The sequence below is a fragment of the Oxyura jamaicensis genome, chromosome Z (genome assembly GCF_011077185.1).
Source record: "Oxyura jamaicensis isolate SHBP4307 breed ruddy duck chromosome Z, BPBGC_Ojam_1.0, whole genome shotgun sequence".
NCBI classification, from domain to species: domain Eukaryota; kingdom Metazoa; phylum Chordata; class Aves; order Anseriformes; family Anatidae; genus Oxyura; species Oxyura jamaicensis.
In genome coordinates, this window is record NC_048926.1 from 81,268,920 (window position 1) to 81,291,670 (window position 22,751).

Sequence of the window (22,751 nt, forward strand, 5' to 3'; positions counted from 1 at the left end):
AAAATTAGGCCCCACAGAGAAAACTGACATTTTTAATTTTTTTTCCTGGGCTATGTGGAAAGTCAAAAATGAAAGTTCAACGTTTCCAATGGATCGATGACATATTATGCTATCTAGTTCAAATTTAATTAGTGTTTTCTCAAAATAAGAAATGCAATGAAAAATATTTCAAGACTTGCAAAAGGCAGCAAAATATTTGATAAAATAGTTGCTTAGTATTTTGCCACTAAAACCCACATACTACATTGTTCTCTGTAATCAACTCCAAAGTCTACTACCTAAGAAATGGGCATAGGTTACATTTCATTTTTCTTTTCTTTTTCTGATGCTTAACTAGCAGCCAGTCTGTTGGTTCACTAATTCTGTTGTAATTTTTGCTGTTTTTATAAACAGCTTGGATGAGGAAAACATCATTTAACATTAACTCATCTGAAGTTATTCTAGTGACACTGGTTCTGCAACTATTTTGTCAAGATTTCTTGTAAAGATGCTGAAAGAATTTAGCTACAAAACACAGATTGTCGAAAAATAAACAATCATGAGAGAGAGGGAGACAGACAGGGATGGCAAAACTACTTCCAGTGACGGAGCGTAATTTAAGAAAACAAAACAACTCAGAGACAAGAGAAAAGTCAGTTTCTCAAGCAACATGAGAAGCCTTATGTTCTCAGTTAAGAGTAATATTTGCATCACAAAGAAACGTTTTTGTGGATGACCATAATCACGGCCACCAATAGCAACCACATCCAGTGCTGTACAGCAACACTGAGTTATTTTTCATATAATTTCTGTAGTATTTATGACATCCTTGAAGCCTTGGCAGTGAGAACGTTATTGTCCTCAGGTATACAGCTTCTGAGGACGTGCAGCATATATCCAGTGCATTTCATTTCTTATCAGGAAAGAGATATCTCCTCTATTCATTCATGTAAAACATACTTCCAGTACTGGAGAAATATGCATAATCTGTTTTCTAGTACTGCAAAGGTAAGCAATAAGCCATACAGAAATCACAGATATCTGTCTGCTTTTAAAATACATATCAGCTTTGTCTCTTCAGTTTAGATTCAGTCCTCTCTGTAAAGTTATCTTGATTTATAATCAAATTGTGTGAGAAAAGAATTATGTCAATGTAACAAAAATAGTACCTTTTGTGATATCTATAGAACTCAACAGGGTTTACTTTAAGAGGTCCTGAGGTTATTTTTCTTTACAAATATTTTACAAGGCAAACTTGTACCTTTTTTGAAAATACATCTGCTTTAAATCATCCCCTTAAAACAAACACACACACACACACAAAGGGGAAAAAAAAAAAAAAAAGAGAGAGACAGAAAGAGACAGAAAAAGAATTACAATTTCCACCCTCCCTATACCTTCTGAACTTAAAGAAAATTTGTTGACATATTCTGAGGCAGAAATAGACAAAACAGCACAGGAAAGTGGAGGCGGTCAAAAGGATCAGGGCTCAGCTTTTCTTAAACTAATTCCACATGCCCCAGAACTATTAGATGTTTTTTATTTCCTGCTCCAAAGATTTGTGGAGAAAATAATCTGGGCTAGGGAAAAGCTGCGTTTATTTTCTTCCAGCAAGATGCTGTGTTAGCAAATACAACATATGAGCCACCTTGAGCAAACCAAGGCTCTTAATAATCCATTTTTCAAACACTACTGGTATTTCCTTTCCAAAGAAAGATGGGCTGTGACTGGAATCAATTTCATCATTTGTATGGCTACAATTGCCAAGTTTCTGGAAATAATTGCCATTTAAATAGTAGATAAAATTTATTATACAAAGCTATCAACAGCTTTATTACTATTTAATTTCCATGATTTGTTTGCTTGCAGAAGGCTTAAGGTATCTGAAAAGCAAGATGTTTGCTAGGGGATGGGTTTAAGCGTAAACTGTGAAAGCAATGTCAAATTGATGCTGATAGTCTGACTTGAATTTAAAAAAGAGAACGAACCCAAAGACTGAAGCCATGTCCTCCTCCTACTTCATAGTGAACTGTAGATTACAGATTGATACAGTGCTTGGCCAATAATTATACTTAATTCTTGTATATGATTTTCAGCTATAACTGTATTTTTCTTTTGGTGAAAATGAAGTAAATGGTTTCCTCTAGACTTTGTGGAGCTAATTCATTTCAAACCCTGAATACAAACCATGCTGCCTGAATCTCTCAGTGGGCTAGGATTCTGATCCCATGAGATAAAATAGGGTGATTTAGGAAAGGATTATATCTCTAACCCTAAACCTCTCTCTTCTCTAGGTTCAAGTGCATTTACAAAACAAACATTTCAAAAGACAGGGAAAGCAGGAAGAATAAATAAGCCAGACTCAAAAGTAAACTTTGCTGAAGTTAATGGAATTAAAGTAGTGAAAAAGAAAGAGCTTTAAGTGAAAGGAGACATTTTTAATATAGAGAATAAAGCTCTGAATTGCCTCTGGTAGATAACTGTCCTATTAATAACTGCTATGTTGGAGGGAAAGAGACAGGTCTTAAAAACAAGAATCATAGGAGCATTTTATCAAGAATACGAGTAAATTTTGAGACTTCAAGGAGATGCTGTCTGGAAAAGACAGAGACTCCAGAAGGATCTTCCATAAATACCCCTCGCTGTGCAAGTGAGTATGATAAATTCTGTGCAAAGCAAAACGACCGAGACAAAGCCTGGCTAACTTGTGATGGAAACACAGAAAGGACAGCACCCCATCTCTGCCTGAGAGCCACAGTATATACTGGGTAAGCTGTAAGAAGATGTTGTTGTTGATCTTGTCACTTGACCACAACAGGACACATGCACTGCTCTTTGCATGGGCCACTACCTACGGCTACAAAATCATCGGTGACAGTGAGGTTGGTGAGAAATCACCTTTACCATTTGCTTTAGTAGCAAACCCATAGCTCTCTCTTACTTGAACAGGGGAAGAACGCTTCCATGAGGAACCGCTGCAGATTATTTCAACTAACAGCTGTCCTCCAGAGTAGAGCATCGCCATCTGTAGTCACACGGGTCATCCCCCAGAGTGAGTCTCGGCCGTGTGCCGGGGTGTGACACCTGTGGAGACCTCCTTTTGAAAACCAGCGGAGTAGACACAGACATGTCGGTAGGAAATGCATTTCCCCTTTACTGGCAGGATTCATTAGTACCTCTCAGAGAGGGCACGCAGACAGCGGCCTGGCTGCTGCTCAAAAATATGTCACTGGGGATTAATGGCCTCACCAACTACTTCTTAGGCTCTAACCTCTGCTTTCTGGGAAGGCCAATAAGAAGAAGACAGCAGGCCTACACTAATCCAGCTCTGGAGGCTTTTGATCTCCTCCAGGTCTTCCGAACCCCTATCAAAAGGCTTCAGACCTGGTGATGGATCCTCGGGTAAGTCATTATTTTACCTTTTCCTCAGGGAAAGGGAAAATGGTCAGAAAACCTTGATGATACTGTTACATTCAGGCTGACTTTGGAAGTGAGATCGTGAGGTGAAGCTGCATGGTCTAGAGGACCTGGAAAGGCGCACTGGGTGACCTGAGACTGGCCTCCTCCGTTATGTCTGTAATGAACTGAGAGGGTCAGGTTGTTTCAACTGCTCTTCCCTCTTGAAGGGTGCCATCTGTGGAGTACCATAACCATTTGGTCTCATCACTTCTGGGAAGACTCTTGAAGAGATTAAAACCTTCCAGGGGGAGCTTAACGATTTATAAGATCCCACCCTTCCACGAAACCATCTCATAACTCTTCAGGTCCCAGACTTTTAGTTATTTTAAATAGTGACTGACTGCATGCCAGACAGACAGGTACCAGCACGTGTTCCACCCTTAGCATCCTCAACAATAAATAGAAACACCTGGATATTACTCATACCACCCTGAAAGGGAACAAGGTGGACCAGGCTTTCTCACAGTGCTCGCACAACTTAACAGGGACATCAAATCTCAGGGTTACATTAGAGAATCAGAACTGATTTTTTAAACTGGAATTCACTTTTGTCTTTTTTTTTTTTTTTTTTTTTTTTTTTTTTTACCTGGTGAAGCACATTCAGTGACTGCATTTAAAAGAAAACAATCAGTTGCTTTCAAATCCTAAAATTTCGTCTCTGAAATCTACTTGCTAACACGGGTCTTTATGTGTGCATTCTACCACAGAGAACAGTGCATGCAGAACAGGACTGAAAATAATTGCTGATGCCCAAATGGAAATCAGGATGAGGATTTCTAAAATACAGAAGAAACCACATCATTATTAAAAGGTTTGTGTTTTACAGAGGGAAATGATATTTGCGGTCATGATTATTAAAGAAAGAAGCAATAAAACGTTATTGCCTACTGAGCATTCAATATTTAAAACAGCAGAAAGTAGGCACAATAGGAATCATATAAACATGTGGACAAAAACACTGACGATTCACTGTTTAGGAAGACATCATGCCTGTGAGCATGAATATTACAACAATCTGTTCTTCCTCAAACATACAGTGAGAGTTGATAAAAATCATTTTGAACCTTCTGTGACTTTTTGGCACTACAACCTATATAATTAGTTTATTATTATTATTATTATTATTATTATTGTACATAATGAACTACTGCAGTGCTATAACAAATATAAATCAGAAAAAAAAAAAAGTCAAGAATAGCAGTAATAATTCTAGGGAAAAAAATGGTGCTAGATGTTTCTGTGAAGTAGAGAAGAACTTTAATGGCAATTCTTATATAGTTCAAAGGAAAAATTTCTGGCCAATATTATTTATTTTCTCTTTCTCCTGCTAAGTTGCACGGTATTGCTCAATGCAGCTCCTTCCTGATCTTTCCTTCACTGCACATTTCAGTACAGCGAAGGTAGCACTCCAAATAAAATAGGAACATTAACACAATAGAGCCCATTAGGGGAGTGACATGCCATTTCACTGAAGGGCCATCTAGTGTGAGGAAACAAACACTTAGATTTTCATTGCATGGTACCTTTTTGGCTAACAGTAAGCATTTTTAGATATCCATTTCATACATAGTCTAAGCAAACATACCTCTTGAAAAGGATGGAAGCTTGTTTGTTCATGGTGATACATTCAGAGGCAAAAAGTCATGCCAAATAATGGTGTAACTTTTTTGACATTACTTTGGTAGGAGGCTTAAATAATTAAGAATCCCAGACTGTGGGATTAAGCATTGAGATGATGGGAATCCACCAGCTGCATTTGCTTTAAGTTCAACTTTGAAAATCCTGGATTTTTTTCCCTCAGCTGCCTCTTGTTTTCACCTTTATCCTATTCTACTATATTTAAACAAGAGAGTTTCTTACTTCATGCAAGACAGAACTGTACTGGAGGCTAGCAGTGGTCTCGTTAGCATTCCTCTTGCATCCAGTCACACCAATGCCACTTAGCAGAGGATAAAGCAGGAATCTTGCTGTATTGTCCATCGGCCGATTGCAATAGCTAATTTAGATAGAATACAGTCTTGAAGTTCTACCAACAAGCAAACTTTGAGCATGACTTTACAGATGGATTTTAAATTCCAGAGACTCTACCAGCACTTACCCTCTATCTATGCTGAATGCACAATTGCAATTAGCAGTGTGGGTTCATTAATGTAATTGTTCAAGGTCTGGTCTCCTTGTGATGTGAAGGATGACAAATCAAAAGTAAAAAGCCCAAAGCTCAAATAAGTGAAAGCTCAAAGCTCAAATAAGTAAAATCTCAGAGCTCACATAATCTTTAAAAGGTAAGGAAAGAGCTTGGTAGATCTATTGAAAGGAGGAGTTACTTTCAGTAAGATAGCCCCACTATTCCGAGCCTGAAAAGAAGGTGCCTGGAAACATGTCATACCTGCTACAGTAAAAATTCTTAACTCAGGTTAGGAGGAGAGAAACAGAGAAATCAGGAAGTGAAGAGTGAAGGACTGACTGAACTTTTGAGGTACTCATCTAAATTAGACTCACGCATTTCAGTTGTCCACTCATTGCCACCATGCGTGCATCATCAAAATACTATGGTGCTCTGTTTTAAAAGTTTAAAGTAGCCTCAAAATTTATCTTTCAATAAATGTCTATACCACTCTCACTCACTGATATAAAAGATTATGGATTTCTGCTGAATTTACAGTCTTTTAAAATTTCATTTGCAGTTCTGAAGTACATTGGCTTGAATGTAGCAGATGTAAAGCTTAATATGATGTTTTACTGTAGATAGACCATCATTTTCATTTTCTCCTTGAAAAGATTATGATAACAATAAACATGTTCTTAGGCAGATAAAAAAGACTAGCTTTACAAGATCACCTCCACTCTGAGTTAGGACACTGTCTCAGCACCAAAGTATGCATTTAGATTTACTTCACTGCCTCTGGAAGTTTACCAGTCCTGTGTTGACAGCATATGATGATCTTGTAATTCTTACATAAGTCATTCACCTAAACAAACAGAGATAATGACTTTACACTAAATTATTGTCCAGACCTGGCAAGCAGCTGTAATTGTTTCTACTGCCAGAAGACCTGCATCATCAGTGCAGGACTACAGAAGGTAACCTCAGAGATGTCACCATCAACATATTAACTGTCACCACAAGAACTAGCTGAAGCACAGCAAAGAAACAGGAATTAAATATTGATCTGAAAGAATTCAGCACTCCAGCCTTAGTTTTCTGTTTTAGAGCTAGTATGAACTATTCTCTAAAAGTGTCAGTCTTACTCCATTCTTCTCAGGAGGAAGAATATGGTCTTCCTCTACCCTCCTTCTATCTTAGTTTAGACATGTAACTGTACATTGCTAAAGACTGGTTAGAGGAGTATTACTCTCTCTTTTGTTTACTAGGCTAAAATTTCCAGCTCCTCTTTAAACAGACAGTTTGCTCTGACCTTTTCTTCCTATGCTTACAGTTATTACTAACATGTTTAGATCAAACACATAAAAAAAAAAAAAAAAAAAAAAAAAAAAACACATTTTGAATTTTAAAATGGTCATGTCATGGACTTCTGATGTTTTTGTTTTATGGAAATCAAAATGGGTTTCTTCTGAGGTTTCCATACCCAAATATGCATACATAGTTTTAACATTAAATTGCCTGGGCCTGGTCAAGCAGACTGCTGAGCAGAGGACCTTTAACATTGGTATTTGCTGCCCAGACAGGGCACTATTGGAATAATCAATCAAATGTTTAAGATAGCTTTGGATTCCAGCAATTTAACTGAACTTGTCATGAAATAAGGCAAAAGAAGCTGTTTTGCTAGGGACACTAGCAAAAGAAGAGCAACTTGCTCCAAGACTTGAAAACGTCAGGCCAGATTCTCAGCAAATCCATTTTGCTATCTCTGTCCTGAGGTCAACCAAACCCTGACAATTTACACCAGCTGAAGATCAAGCCCTAAAATCTGAAATACCTGATGGCTGTTGACTGCTCAATGATTAGACAAAAAATCTTTCCTAAAAGAAATTTCTTTCCTAAAGAAGTTGATCTGGACAACAAGAATATTAGGCCTAGTGCTCATGTAAGTCAGAAAGTGTAGGTTGCCTGAAATCTTTAATTCAAAACACGAATCTGCAGCAATCAAGATGAAAATAGTCATATGTGTGATCTGGGCAACATTATTCACAGGAGTCGAATATTTAAAGCAAATTGTCTTGGAAGCAGTTTGGGATTCAATCCCAAAGTAGTGACCAAGATGATGACTGAAAGAACTACAAACACTCAAAACCAAAAAGCACAGTATCATCATCGTGTCGTGAGTCCTGCTATTTCAGCTCCAAAGAAATTCTGCCTAGAGCAAGAGAGATTAAATAATGTTCCAAAGATAATGCATATACATACACACGCACATTTCAAATGGTAGCTGCAGTTATTCAAGAAGTCTATCAAATATTAATAAATTGAAGAAAGACTTTCAAAAACATTTTTTATGTAATTCTCCTGGATAAAAGTTCAAACTGTGCTTTTGGAAAATTACACAGTGTAGAAAAACAGTTTGGCATTTGAAGCAAAACAATATAAAAAGAATTAAAGAGTGTACGGTGGGCAAGGAGTGATATGTGAACTGGGAATTGGGAACAAATCCAGGGAAAAGCCTGAAAAGGCTCCACCGCTGGTTTTCTCAGTATCTGCTCATTTCATTGAAATGGAAAAAAAAGAGTCCCTCCTTGTTTATTAGAAAGTGCTGGAAGTTTGGAAAAGAGCTAAAGCTCAGCCATCTGATGAAGATGGGGTGGGTCCATGAATATGCAGAATCACAATGTAGGGTAATTTGTAACAATGTTATTTTAATGTCTAACCACTACCATAGTCTGTTCTACATTCATTTTAAATAAGCTCCAGCATACATAATGTCTCAGAAGGAAAAAAAAGCACATATTTATTCTGGACCACAGTAAATTATACTCTGACTGAAAACTTAGAGGTGTTCACGTGCTGGAGGCTTGCAAGTTCTGATATCATACTGCAGAGTAGAATAGCAGAAAGAAGAAAAGAGTTGCTCAAAGGCAAATTTTTACACAAATGCCCATTTTTTTTCAGTAAAACAAACATCCGTATTTAAAGCAAAAACTTTGACTGCGTACTGTACATGTACAGCAGTTACTTTACAATAAAAGACCTTGTAGAAAAAGCTATCAGCTTGTCCTCAGTCACCTCAGGTGAGTTTACTTTTGAGAAATAAATAATGAAACTTCAACAGCTGAAATGATAATTAATGGGGATGCCTTAGAAGGAAAAAGGAAAACAAACTACTGTTAAAATTAAATACAAAATCCGGATGATTAATGTAATGTTGAAATGGTAACTGAAAAAAATAAATGGCCTGAAGCACAGAACTTTGCCAGTCTTCAGGCAATATTAACTTGCCCACTGAGTACTCATGACATACAAAGTACGGTGGATCACAAATGATACTATTTATACTAAATCCTACAAACAAAGCAGGAAAAATATCTGAGATGTCTTATATAGAGAAGATGAAAAATAGGCGTTTAATTGCATTTACGTGCTTTTCTGGAGAAATAAATAAACAGCGTACTTTAACCAGTCACCACGTCACATGCATTCACACCACTTGTTTTCTCATCATCTCCCAACCTGCCTGCTGTGGTATTTGAAAACCTCAAAGTGGCAAGATCCGTAGAGGTACAAATGCTAGGAGCAGGAGGACTAGGAAACCTGCAGGGAGTAGTGAGCCTGACAACAAGCTAACAAACTGTTGAAGTTTAACATTTCAGAGCGGATTTTGGACATTAAGCAAATCAATGTATAAGGCAAGATTCTAGGAATGAGCAAAAGCATTTAGCATTTGAAAGGCTGAAGGTAGAGTTGTCAGTCAAAGCATGATGACCCCCCTCGGAACTGGACCCTTTGCAACACGAGTTTATGTTCAGGAGAGAAAACAGTGAATTGTAAAGTCAGTCTCCAGCCTCTCTTCCCTCCCAGATCCCTGATCCCTTCCTGGCATTTCCTCAAATGCCAGAGATCCATGTAGGACGTCACCAGCTTCAAACAGCTTCAAAGCTTTGCTGCCACCAGCTGCCCACAGAAGGAGATGAGTGCCATGCCATCATCCCCAGTTCTGCCACTGCCATCTAACTGTGCTACTGCACGATCTCTAAGACGGTGCAGCCTCTTTAGAATACACTATAGTCCTCCTTTTCAGCAGAGGAGACAAATTAGGCCTTAAAATAAAATAAAAAATAAAATAAATAAAAAAATCACCACCAACTCTTCGCTTATTTGAGGACAACTCACAAAAGAAGCAACCACCAGCCAGAGTGCAAGAATTCAACAACAGCTCTCATCTTCAACTTTCAGCAAACAGTTTCTGTATTATTTATTGTCTAGTAAACAAAATTTAAATGCTTTTCAGCCTCGGTTGCAAACTTGGTACCCATTTGCAGTCCAACAACAGCAGGGAATAAAGCTGCCATCGTATAATGCCTTTTTTCTCCTGTGTGCCTGCTTTCCATAGATTTCATTATTTCTCCCGGATCTGCACACATTGTCATATCTGGGGCACAGCAATACTAAGTAAACAGGGAGAAGGGTTGTGAAATTTTTATCATCGTCGCAACAACTGGCTGAGAGGATGTACTGTATTCACACTTTTTCCAAAGAAAAACAAGGCAGAGAGCAGGTATCACTCCTCCAGAAAAAAAATCTCGACAGTATCCCAGCCTGACAGCTTGAAATTAAGCAGACAGGCACTTCAGATATCTAGACTTTGTGGCATAACAGTTAGCAAATACACCGCAGTAAGCACCTGCACTGGATTAAAACAGCTTTTTGTACAGGGCCGCTTTTGTATGGGATGGTACTTAGGAAAACCCAGACTACGCGGGGGTTGTTTGCTATTAAGCACGTGGAAGGACCGCTCGTGCACTCTGCTGCAGAGCGTTCATCAGCGGAGAACTGCAGGAGAAAGGAGGTGGAGGTCAAGCAGACACTGAGATTCCCGGAATGTTTTCCAGCCATTTGGAGAAGGAGGTTCAGCAGCTTCAGATGCAACAGGATGGATCCTTCTTCCCAATAACTCCTAATGGCCTTCCCCTCCACAAGCCTCTCGGTCTGCACCCATGTGGATGTTGGGCACCCACGCCGCTGTTCGTGGCGCAGCGGTTTCACCGCAGGTCTCTTCAGAGCCTGTGGGCAAACGCCATCCAGCCCCCGATAATCTGTTATTGTTCATTTTGTTGAGTTGTTCTATAACCTCTTTTACCAACACACCTGATTTGAAGCAGATCCTCTTCCACAACCCTTATGAGAAACCTCTGCAGGCTCCTCCACAAATGCAAGATGCAAGAAATTAGGAGTAGGGCTTAAATTCGAAGCCCCCACGTAGACTGTTTTTAAAAGTACCGTGCGAAGGGCTGTCTGGAATTTTTAAATTATTTGTGACTGAGTTATTGAAACATTTTAGAATGTAAAGCCAGTCCAAACAATACTGGAAAAGCAAATGATAATTTACACTGTTCGCAGAAGAAATCTTTTACACTGCTCCGAAAAGAGAAAGGGTATTAAAATAACCAAGCCAGGAGAAAGAGGTAAAAGAGCAGACATATTTCAGAAGATTAATAGTGAGCTATCATAAAATTTGATGCTAGAGCTGATGTTATTTAATGTATTTATTAATCCACATCAAAAAGAAAGAAGGCTGAACCACCAAATTTATAGGTGACAGAATTACTAAAGGAGATGATGTCAAATTTCTGAGGAATATAACCAGGTTAAATGTGTGCCTAACACTGGTGGTTTAACTTTACCTAATGACATCATATAAGCTGATGAGATAATTTCAGCTGAAGAACTGAATTCAAGTCAAAAATAAAAATAAAAAAGCTGATCCGGAAAAAAAATGCAGACAGGAGCTATTGAAATCATAAAAATTCTGCAAAGAAAAATAAGACAATGAGCAACAGAAAGCACTACGACATTGTAATTTACACAAAGATGAATGAACATAATCAAGATATTCAAAATAATGAATGGTTTAGAGAAAGCTAATAGTGGCTCTTAATTATTCTCATAAGGCACTAGTGAGAAATGTTCCACCAACTGGAAAGGCAGCAGAGCTAAAAACTGGTAAAAGTGAACTCTTCTATTCATACCATGCAAAACTCGGTGGTGGAGATCACTGCCAGAACATTATTAATATGAAGAGATCAATAAAACTACTGGAGGAATTAGGCATATAGAAATTTTCCTGTGAAAAAGGTTATCGGAATAGTGCATAGAACAACTACCCGTCGCTTCAGACAGAAACACAACACAGTTAAAGTCTCTCACAGAACTCAAACAAGAAGACTTCAAGACAGAATAAAGTCACTATGAAAACTAAGGATGTAGAACATAAGCTGAAATCTTTGCTGTTTATTAGTCGAGATACCGCATCTTTGTTAAAAGCTGTCAAAGTAGCAGTAGAAAAACAAGAAATCAATGGACAGAATCATGGAAGTGCTGATATTGTACACTAGAAAAAATACTGAGAAATAAAGTCCACTTCTTTCTAAAAGGGTTTGCACAGATGTGAGCAACAACAATAAAAACTCTCCTGCTTTTTCAACTTCTCCAAACAGTGAAAACAGAACTTCCAAAGCCTTTCTGAACAAAGGTCACATAAATGCTTTCCAGCTACAGAGCTGATTTCTTCTAAAAGGAAATATATATATATATATATACATATATATATATATATACTTTTGGCTAACCATCCCCCATCCCAGAAAAATAAACACTTAATTTTATCTTTTTTTTTTTTTTTTTTTTTCTTTCTTTCTCGTTATGAAGATTGAATTTAAGAGAATGAATGACATGCTTATGGTTACAACATTATTCACTTACACCAATAGTTATGTCCTAACAGCTATTTTATGTTTCCTTCTCTTGAAGTCTGCCAACACATGCTTTGAAATAGATTATTTTTTATTACATGGTTGTACAACAGCATGTACGAGAACAAGTATTTAAGATCTCCAGCTTTCTCAGGGAGGAGGGGAAATCAGAATATCTTCAACATGATCTCAAGCTGTAAATCACCTGAGAACCTTTGCTCTGCCTATAAAAACACAACAACGATTTTCTTAGAGTTTGCTTACTTGTAATTTCCATGAGAGAAGAGCTTAGAAATCAGGTCCTGCCAGTCAGTGCCCCAAAATTTGGTGGGAAATTCTTCCTTGTGCTGAGGAATGGAGCTTCCATTCCACCGCAGCTCTCAGCTTTGGAGAAGCTGACACTCCTGTGCTCACAGGTCCCACATAGCCTCGGCCCAGAAATTTCATTCCCTTTTTATTGAATTTACTGCTTTTGATTCCTGTTCAGTGGAAAACATTAACGTTGTGCTTTGGGGGAGAAGAAGGGAAGGAATTCGCTAAGAAGTCTTATTCGAAAGCAGAAGTGTGTGGCAGTGCAGAGCATTTCTCTGCAGCACCTGGAAGCACCTGGGCAATGCCCCGTGGTGTTATATTAATGCAAAGGGAATTTAAGGAAGTTCCCATGTCGCCTGGAGGTGGCACAGCCTGTCTCGGCTCTCTTCCAGGGCTTTGTCTGAGATTTCTCCCCACCGCAGGGAGATGGATCAAGCTCTTTATTAGTAACGGTATTAATATTAATAAGTGACAGTATCAGTAATATTAATAATTAATAGTAATAATACCAACCACCGTTATTAAGACTTTTTGTTGTTGTTGTTTGCCCTAGGAAGGGGCATGGGGACCCATCAGTGCAGGGCCTGGTGGGATCCCGCATCCCCAGAGGAGGAGCCCACCCTGAAGCAGGGCCAGAAAATCCATTAGCTGCATCACAGAGGGTGGATGAAGAATGCAAAAAAGAACTAAATACTACGTTAACAATTACCTCAGAGCATGTGAGGTAACAAAGCCAGCCTCGGTAAACCAGTGTAAATTGGGCAGTCTCTCGCAGAAAAGTAGTATAAAAAGGCAGCCACCTTCTTCAAGGCTGGTTATTGCCATTATTTTCTACCTTTCACACATGGGTCCTACTGACCTTCCTCAGCTCTCGACATGTTGTGTTCTTGGCTGCGTTTGCAAATGCCTAAATGCCCTGCTGAGCACGAGGGCACCGTTTTGTAGAGCACTGTGTCACTGCATCCAGTCCTGGCTTCAAAAGGGCAGAGATCTGCTCGACAGCAAGAGGCTTTTACTTAATACTGCCTTCCACACGGTCATTTTATTTCCAAATTCTTTGTATTCCACCTATGCGGCATCAAGGCTGTTTGCCAAATCCAGTCACAGTGTTGTGCTTTCCCCTCCCCGTCTTCTCTAATATTATGGAGGAAAACAGAAGTATCGCAATTGGAAATGATTTACATCATTAAGGGCAAGACCCAAATTATTAATCTGAAATACTATTAGGAAGACATTATATTTTTATGAGGAAAAAACTCCTCACTGTGAGGGTGACAGAGCACTGGAACAGGCTGCCCAGAGAGGTTGTGGAGTCTCCTTCTCTGGAGATATTCCAGACCTGCCTGGGTGCCATCCTGCGCAAGGTGCTCCAGGTGATCCTGCTGGGCAAGGGCTGGACCAGATGATCTCTGGAGGTCCCTTCCAGCCTCCACCACTCTGTGACACTGTGAAACAGAATGTTTCAATCCCATTCACACTTCCATTTTTCCATACTGCTATTACAAATGTTACTTTCAATAAACATTTAAAAAAAGCTCAGCCACCATTTAACTGGTATAAAGAGAAATCTAAATCTGTAAAACAACAGTGGGAACTAAATGCTGCAAATTATATATAGCTTATACTGGGGGTAATTTAGCATATCTAAGCACTCTTCCAATTTCCTACTTGAGTGCAGGAAGAATTGTACATTTAGAAGGGGAGGGAGAAGGAAGAAAATAAAGACTGTGGAAGTCAAAAGCCTTTCAAAGTACCAACAGAATGTAACCTGGCTAATATAGCTGACTTTATAATCTCATGCCAGGTCTCTGCGAACCATGATTGCCCTTACATGCTTTGGCTAGGATACAGCTCTGAAGAAAAGACATTGATAGTGGCCCATAAGACAGGTATGATGACTGGATGGTAACAACATCTCCAAAGGAAAGGAATAACTCTGCATATTGAGGTAGCCAAGCTGTGTTGGAGCGCTAACCTCTCTCTATAAATGATGGAGAAAGCAAAGCAGGATATTAGTAGAGCATAACAGCAAGAGTATTTCTGCTGTTTAGTTTCATCTTTGAGGAAATACATGCTTTTTGACTCCAGGGAAGCTGTTACAGACCTTATCCTTGTAAACAACCTTATTAAAAAAAAAAAGATTAAAAGAAAGAATATTGAAATAAGAACGGGGATCTTTACTTTTCTCTGATCCTACTGATTTCAGGCTCTTTCATTTTACCTTTTAGTACCTTTGCAAAAGATAATATTGCATTTTCTGAACATTCTTCATTAATATTTTCTGAATATACCTTCTGAATGATCAGATTGTGAAAACTAACCCCTCCAACCCTCTTCAGGTTCCTGGGAATCTGACAGGGGGTACAGAAACCAACCTGGATGTCCAAATCCTGGTAGTGACTTTGGGGACTCTTTTGATCAAAAATAATCATCATCACAGGCTTTCAAATGAAAGTACACATTGTTATCTTAAATGATAGTGGTGACTGGGAGACTAAATGTGTGGTAAATCTCATGATCGCTAAATCATGTTGGGCTTTTAAATTAAAACAAAACAAAACTAAACATGTTACAGTGGGCAGCACACACCAGCATAGGTGATGCTCACTGATGTCAGTGGTCCCAAGGGTTCATCATGAAGTTCTCTGTGCTTCTTTGTGCAAACCTGAGAATAAATCTAAGTTTGGACACTTTTTCTTTAAGTCTGTTCTATCATTTATAGAGAACAAAAATAGTCATGATCAATCCCCTCTTCAGTTTTAAAAATGGTCAGCATAATGCACTTCTCTCCACTCTTTCAGCACTCTCTTAGTTTGCCATGAATTTTTGAAAATAAATGTAATTAGAACAGGAAGATCTTATAATTCTCTTACCAGTCTAAGCATCACTTCCAAGTATTCCCCCAAATCAGTCATTAAAAATGTATCATGCTTCCTTTTTAACTGTTATTTTTTTCTGTTCTACATAGCTGGAAACATTTTTAAAGGATGTCCAATATCAGATAGATAGATTTTAAACATTTTGTTGTATTTCCCTCCTCATGCACTCCAGATACATGGTCTCCCTGGCATTCTCTTCTTCGCTGTTCAAGTTATGGAATTTCTTATTCCCATTATGCATTTTAGCTGATGAATTTGTCCCCTTTTGGCTCTCCTTACCTCTTTCCATAAAAAAGTCCTAATGGATTTTCTAATCTAGTTTTGACATTTTTTTTTTTTTTTTTTTTTTCCAGTAAAATTTTGTTTTAACCTCAGATCCTCAAGAAGTCTGATGGAGTTACACAGACAGGATGTTTCTGTTGTTTTGTTTTTTTTTTCACCCAAACAATTTGTGAACAAAGATCACTTAGGTTTTCTGAACTTCAATCTCCTTTTTGAATTTGTGGGGCAAAAATAATCCCTTTTGCACTGAATTGTATTCAGTTGGCCACAGATTCAAAGCTGCTGTGTGCTTATTATCTTAGACACATGATTTACCCAAATCATAGCTATACTTTTAAAATGCTCTTTGAATACAGAACTCCACAGACAATTTGCTCTCAAATTCTTCAGTCATTGTGCTCACATATACAGGTGAAACACGCTGGAGTATGCAGACTTTTTCTCTATTTTCTGCCTTCCATGTATGTTTTCTCCTGATGCACTCATCCCATATTTTCTTAAAGTGTTACTCCATGGTCCTGCTCCTTATCAAATAGTAATTTTCTAGAACTATTAATATGTCTGACAAATGACAGCATTCACAGGCTTAATCCCCCCGGGGTTTGGCACTATGCTTAGCCAATGCATAGGATGTAGGTAGGAGAAGAAATGTTTAAAGAAAGAAAAAGAGAAAGACCTTTCTTTCTCTCCATTTCAGGACACGTACAGATTTCTGAATGCTAACAATCTGAAACCACACTCTTAATGTCTCACTATTAAAATCAGAATAGAGAAAAAAAATGCTCTGTAAAGCATTCCTATGCATTTGAGGTACTTCCAGTAACACTTGTTAATGACCTGGAAGCGCAGTATTAAAACACTTGCAGGTAGGTTGTTATTTTGTGGGAATTTTGCCTGAGCCTTTTGGGGACTATGGTCCATGAATAAACAGTCCCTGAAGTCTGATTAGCATCAGATGAAAACACAGCCCCAGTCCAGCCAGTTCAGTTTTCCTTTCCAAAACAACCAGTCTTAAGGACAAGGAGCTTCCAGCAGTCTCTTCATGGAAGTAAGCTCCCAACTCCTGCAATAGGATGCTTCCAAAACAGTGGCATTTCATACCTTAAAGTGACCTCATTTTTCTTGGTGTCTTGTGTTTCTTCCCTAAAGCACCAGCAATTACATTCGTGGTCAGATTATTTTGAAAAGCACCTGTGGTCTTGTTTGAATACAGCTGTTGGTAAGTCACTGCAGCTCCTCTCCATGGTCTGCAGGTATTGGTTTAGAAAGCAAACCAACAAAAGGACAGTATGCAGCTGTCATCTGAACACTTTTAGTCCGTTTTCAAATAACCAGACAACATTCCATTGGGGAAAAAGAAAACTTCAGCACTTGCAGGAAATGCCATTTCCATGTTTATGCAGCAAGACTTCAGAATTCAGCATAAAACTTCAAAAAAACTCATGCTGCTAGGGAACACATTTTCTTCTGAATCAATATATCCTGAAGAAGATGGGTGAGAAAGATTACGCAGGATAACAAATGTTTTTAAAATTGATGTAGTAACAAACTGGCTCTTGGGCTATAATATTATGTAATGTAATTTTTGATAATGCAGCTTTAAGCTTTCCCTGAACAGACTACAAAATCTTACTTTTTAATAGACTGTCCAGAAACCACAGCTATTGCTATGCAAACCATTCCTCTATCAAAATGCATGGGAGTACATTATACTTCAGAAAGCAGCTGAGTAAACTGTTTCTTGATCTTCACTATATGCTACATATTGATCTAAAATATTCATTCAGCATTTGTGTTTTGAGAGTGGAAAGGAGAGCAGATCAGGCACTTTACAGAATGGGCAAGAAGTTTTGGTGCACCCACACGCACACATATTTCATATTCCCTGAAAAGTTAAAAAAAAAAAAAAGAAAAAAAAAATCAGAAATCAGCCTCTTACTGAGCAGCAAAGAAGGTATTCCGAAGGATTCCTACCTATTCTATCCCTTCTGATATTTAAAATTTCAACCAAAGAGTAATTAAAGACCAATAGACCTGTTCCATACTCAAATTTAAATTATAGCTAATACAATATATTAAGGAGATACCAAAGCATGGCTCTGTATGCTGAAGGTAGGAGGAACTGCAACACTTTGTAGTGTAAAATACCAAAAAAAGCATATCTACTGAGCAATTGATCTTAAATAACTATTTCTGATTGCAAGAAAGCCTCAGATTAACATCAGACTTTTTCGCACTGTTAAAGAAAAACAGAAAGCAATGCTTTTTCTACAGAATGCTTTTTTTCTCAGACCTCTGTGTTACTTAGATGCCATTAGGTATCTGTTACATTACATAAGTGAGTGGTGTCCATTTTGCTTTTCTAAACTTGTTGGCCTTCAGAACAAAAACAGTTTGCTAACATAAAACCTATTTTTCCCTTCCCAGACTTTGTTACTTTAGCACTCAAGCAGACTAACAGAAGATAAAAAGGGAAAGGAAATAGGAGAAAAAGGAAGAGGAAAGAAACAATACTTAAATATTTATTACCCATTTTTCTTATATGCTTTTTGAAATGTATGAAAATAATCCACATACATTCTTCAGCTCAATTACTTACAAATAACCTATCTGTAGAATCAAGTAAGTCTGTCAGTTGTGCAAGTTTATTTTTCCATGTGCTATCTCAAGATAAGCAAGTCTGTAATATTAGATTTCCACTGACATAATTGTGCATGAATTCTGATCTGATTTAGTATTACATGGTGCAAAAGGTGACACATTTTCTTTACTATAGCCCATTAGAAAAGGAAAGGAATTGCCAGCTTGTGAAATCTGAGGAGTTTGATTGAAAGACTGTGGGACTTTGAGGTCAACTCGGTGGAAAAGTAACTTGCTCAACTACCCCAGGCATTAAGCACTGTGACAAGTAAACCACATACCCAGTGTAGTTCCTCAGTTAGACAATCAATAAAAAACATTGCATTATCAGACTGCTACAGCTGTATTTTAACCTATCGTATTACCTCATCTGTTCCCAAACCAGTCAAACATACATTTGCTGATCACACAGATAACACAGATACCACCCCAGTCCTTAAGCCACACTTAATACTAAGCAAGAGTGGTAATACAGCTGTTTATTGCTTTTCCATATGCCATAAATTCTAATTTTCTGGTCTATCTAGATGGTGTACCAAAGACTACATCCAAAGTGCCACTGAGGTGGTGAAGCTGGCTTCCAAAACCAACACCTATGAAATCTGAGGTTAGCGCTACCCGTGCCCGCGTGGATGCTCAGCCAGCCTCTGCTCCCCCTGGGCTCCTCCTTGCCGCATCCCTGCCCACCTGGTGCCAATCCATTCCCTAAGTCGTCTCTATGTTTGTTTGTTTGTTTGTTTGTTTGTTTTTGTCCCTGCATCCCCATCTCCTTCTGCCTGTTCCACCTCCTGCAGGCTCCTCCACTCAGAGCTGCTCCCACCAGGTTCACGGGGGGTGTCCGTGCCCCCAGCGTGGGACTCAGCAGAAAAGCCAGTGAACCCAAAGGAAATGCGGTCCAGACCTGGCAGGAGCCCACACCAAGCAGGAGCAGCCGTGGTGGGTCCCAGCCCCACCTGAAGGATGCGGGCTCCTTCCCTCTGTGGGAATGTGGGAGGGAGTTCACAAACGGAGCAAATCTGCAGATTTCTGCTGAGGGCTGGCAAACTGCTGCCTCCTCCCCAGCTCAGACCTCCCACCAAGCCTCATAAACTATCCAAACAGGGATACAGTTTTGCAGAAATTAGGAAAGCCTCATCCTTTATATTACAGTCACCTGTCTGCCTGGCTATTTTCAAGTCTCTGCTAGCCATGGTACAGGAAGGTAGTTAGTAACAGAAATATGTATTTTTTCCACACTGAAAAGCAATATAGTCTTCCCTTCACTTGCATGTTGAAATCTACAAAGCTGTTTTACTGGAAAGTTCCTGTGTTTAAATAATTGGCCTGTAAACTTCATCATTCTGGAGTGTGAGCATTAGAAAATGTGGTGCGTTTCTTATACCAGTTCCCAAAAGACACCAAAACCAAGAAGCTACAGAAACAAATCAGCGAAGACGGAACTGCCATCTCAGCAGAAACTAGGAAGGGATGCAGGATGGAGGAACAGGCAAGAAAACTTTTTCTGACGTGGAGAAGCTGTCTTCTCTGCAGAAGTATTCAAATATAATTTGAACTCTCCAAAAGACAAGTATACTGGAGGGCAGTGGAGCAGAAGGTACCTGGTAGCAAAAAGCTCGTAGCAAAGTCTCTAGACCTCTGAAGTCTCTGTCAGTTAGGAGCTGTATGTCCACAAACATCTGCTGGGATGGATGGAAAAAGTTACCCCTTTTTGAACTGAATTTTTCTGAAGTTGATGATCATAGCAGTTCATTTAGATTCCCCACTAAACTGCCACAACTTTGCATCTTTTACAGTAGCGATCAGTAAATGCATAAGACTGATATCTACAAAACTAAAAAGAAGTAGAACAAAGCCAATTATATCTACTATTTCTCCACAAGCTTTAGTTTAGGTGTTTACGAGCTGCAAATGAACCCTGAGTGGCAGCAGACACTGCCCTCTGCCACATTGCACTCTGTGGATGCCACTGCACAGTGCCGATGCCGATTCCACACCACGTTCATCCGGGAGCAGCTTTTGCACTCAAATTCTTTGGGGCAAGGGTGCCTGCTTCATTTTGTCAGGAATACATTTTCTGGATGGCCTATCCAGGAAATTCTTCACTGATCCACGCATCAGCATTAACTAAACAATACAAAATCTACTGACACATTGATATTGCAAGCTGCACACAAAATATATACATACTGGTTGCAAGAAACTGCAATTTATTTTCCCTTATGCCTGTATCTGTCTGTGTAAAGCACAGCATTACCTGATCAACTGTCCTGTGAAATGCTTGCAGTTCACACTGGGCTTTTTCTTGCAAGCGTTTCAGTGATGCAAAAAGCACCTACCTAGCTTTAAAGAAAGACTTCCAGTTGTGCTGTGCCGCTGGCCTCAGCAGCAAGCCTCAGCTGAAAACCCAGGCCATGACTTGCTGCAGAGAGCCACATTACTGGGCATTGTCTTCACCCACATCATCTTCTGCCACTCCTCCATTCACGTTCAGGTGCGCTGTGTCCACCACACATCTCACCACCAGGGACTGGGTCCGTGCAGCACTCACTCAGCCTCACGCTAGTGCCTCTGAAACCACCTCACTCTTCTACCCAGCTTCCACAGTTGTGCCTTGCCCGTTGCCACCTCGGCTTTCTGTGCAACTAGGATGAAGACCTGTTCTGTATCGTGGGTTCTACATTTTGCTGTAGGACAAGCCCGAAAAACATCTCTAAAACAGGTGTTTTGGGCTGCTCTTCGGAAGGACAAAATGGGAAGTTACAAATAAACCTAAAAAAATATTTGGGTGGCTAACAAATACTCATGTTAGGGGATAGAGAGAACACAGCAGTAAACCTTTTGCTCTTTTCTTTTAACACTTCTCATCCTTCTCCTCTGAGTCACTGAGAAGACCATACAGATGCTTTTACTACACATCATTTTATACAGCCACTTTTTGAGGAGCTTGGTAAAAAAACAGACCTTTGCTTAGTCTCAAACAATGTCATTCAGCTTGGTTATCCTGAGAAGTAATACTAAGGGTAGAGGGAAAATGTAGGGCAAAATTATGTCGTATTCTGAAACAGCTAACATAATTAAGACATAGTCTTCATTTAATTTAGTAATTTATTGAATTATACTTGGATTACTTAATAAATGAAGAACATTACCCACACTACATTAGTCACAGGTGAAAAAAAAAAATCATATACATGGAGGAGTGTAATTTGTTCAACAGTTTATAGACCCACAGTCCTCCAGAGACAACCTCACACACCTTTAAAGTGCCAGACTTTAAAGACAAATGTCACTAACGATCTTACTAATATTAGTGAGATACTGATCTCACTAATATTTGTTTTATTACACTGATTTTGACTGCACTGGGGTAAAGAAGCCTGATCCTGCAAGGTCAAAATCTCTCAGTTATCTGTTCTCAAAGGTGCCTGCTTTGATCACGGAGCCCCTTTGGTGCCCTAGTCCTGAGTGGGATGAAATTATGAAATTGAAGGTTAAGGAAGTGACTGTGCAAAATGCCCACGTGATGCAAGGTCCATCCAGGCAGAATTAGCTCCATGGCTGAAACTAGGATGATCCAAAGACCAGAAAACAGCATCAGCTGATGTTTCAATTCCTGGGCTGAAGCAGTCTGCCCCTTCACCCCTCCTAGCAGGTACAATTACGACACAAACCTCACGACCCTTACGACTGCCCCTCTGTGAATAACTAAACTGAGGCAAAACCAACTGCTTGACTTCTCCTGCAGCTACTAATTATTCCAGAGTCCTCTACTGTAGGTTTGTTTCATAAGTAGTGATAATCCCCTAAGTTTTTCCAGGACAACAGTTTCATGTGCAGCTATAGCTTAAATGGAAGCCGTTTAAATTTTATTATTTACAGCTGATATTTAAATGTTAGTGAATTCCAATGGTGGAATCAAGCTACAGCTGAACTTGTGTGCCTATTTGTAACATTTTGGAATGTTCTCTTTTTACTCCACTGACTGCCTATTTCTTTCCTGTTTTCCCACAATTTGTTTTATAGGAATCAACTGTCACAATAGAATACAAGCTTCTCTTTTATAGAACTTGAAAATATACACTGTATTGAGTTTATCTTTTCTTCTCCTCATGATATACTCTTGGAAAAAAAGGCACGACAGGCTATTGAGACAGGTTACAAACTTGGCTTGGCCTGAAAACAAAGTTGGTACCTCTTGGCAAAGATGATTAAAATATTTAAAATGTTTTAATTTGATTCAACTATCCTTATCCTTCATTATAAGAGCTTTGGTCTTGAAAAAAAAGCAAAAAAAAAAAAAAAAGCAAAAAAAAAAAAAAAAAAAAGCTTTTTGTCTTG

The 22,751-nt window shown here is 38.9% G+C and overlaps 1 protein-coding gene across 9 annotated transcripts in view; it reads right to left on the reverse strand.

Moving 5' to 3' along the window:
* MCTP1 (multiple C2 and transmembrane domain containing 1) overlaps positions 1–22,751 on the reverse strand; it is a 287,020-nt gene that overhangs the window by 10,753 nt on the left and 253,516 nt on the right. For 7 of the 9 annotated variants that reach the window (XM_035310880.1, XM_035310874.1, XM_035310876.1 and 4 more), the window contains one exon: positions 20,012–20,092. The exons of 1 other annotated variant lie outside the window; for it this stretch is intronic. In XM_035310880.1, coding sequence (XP_035166771.1) covers positions 20,012–20,092 — 81 coding nt within the window. The remainder of the gene's footprint in view (positions 1–20,011; positions 20,093–22,751) is intronic. One more of the 9 variants, XM_035310875.1, reaches the window with a different exon arrangement.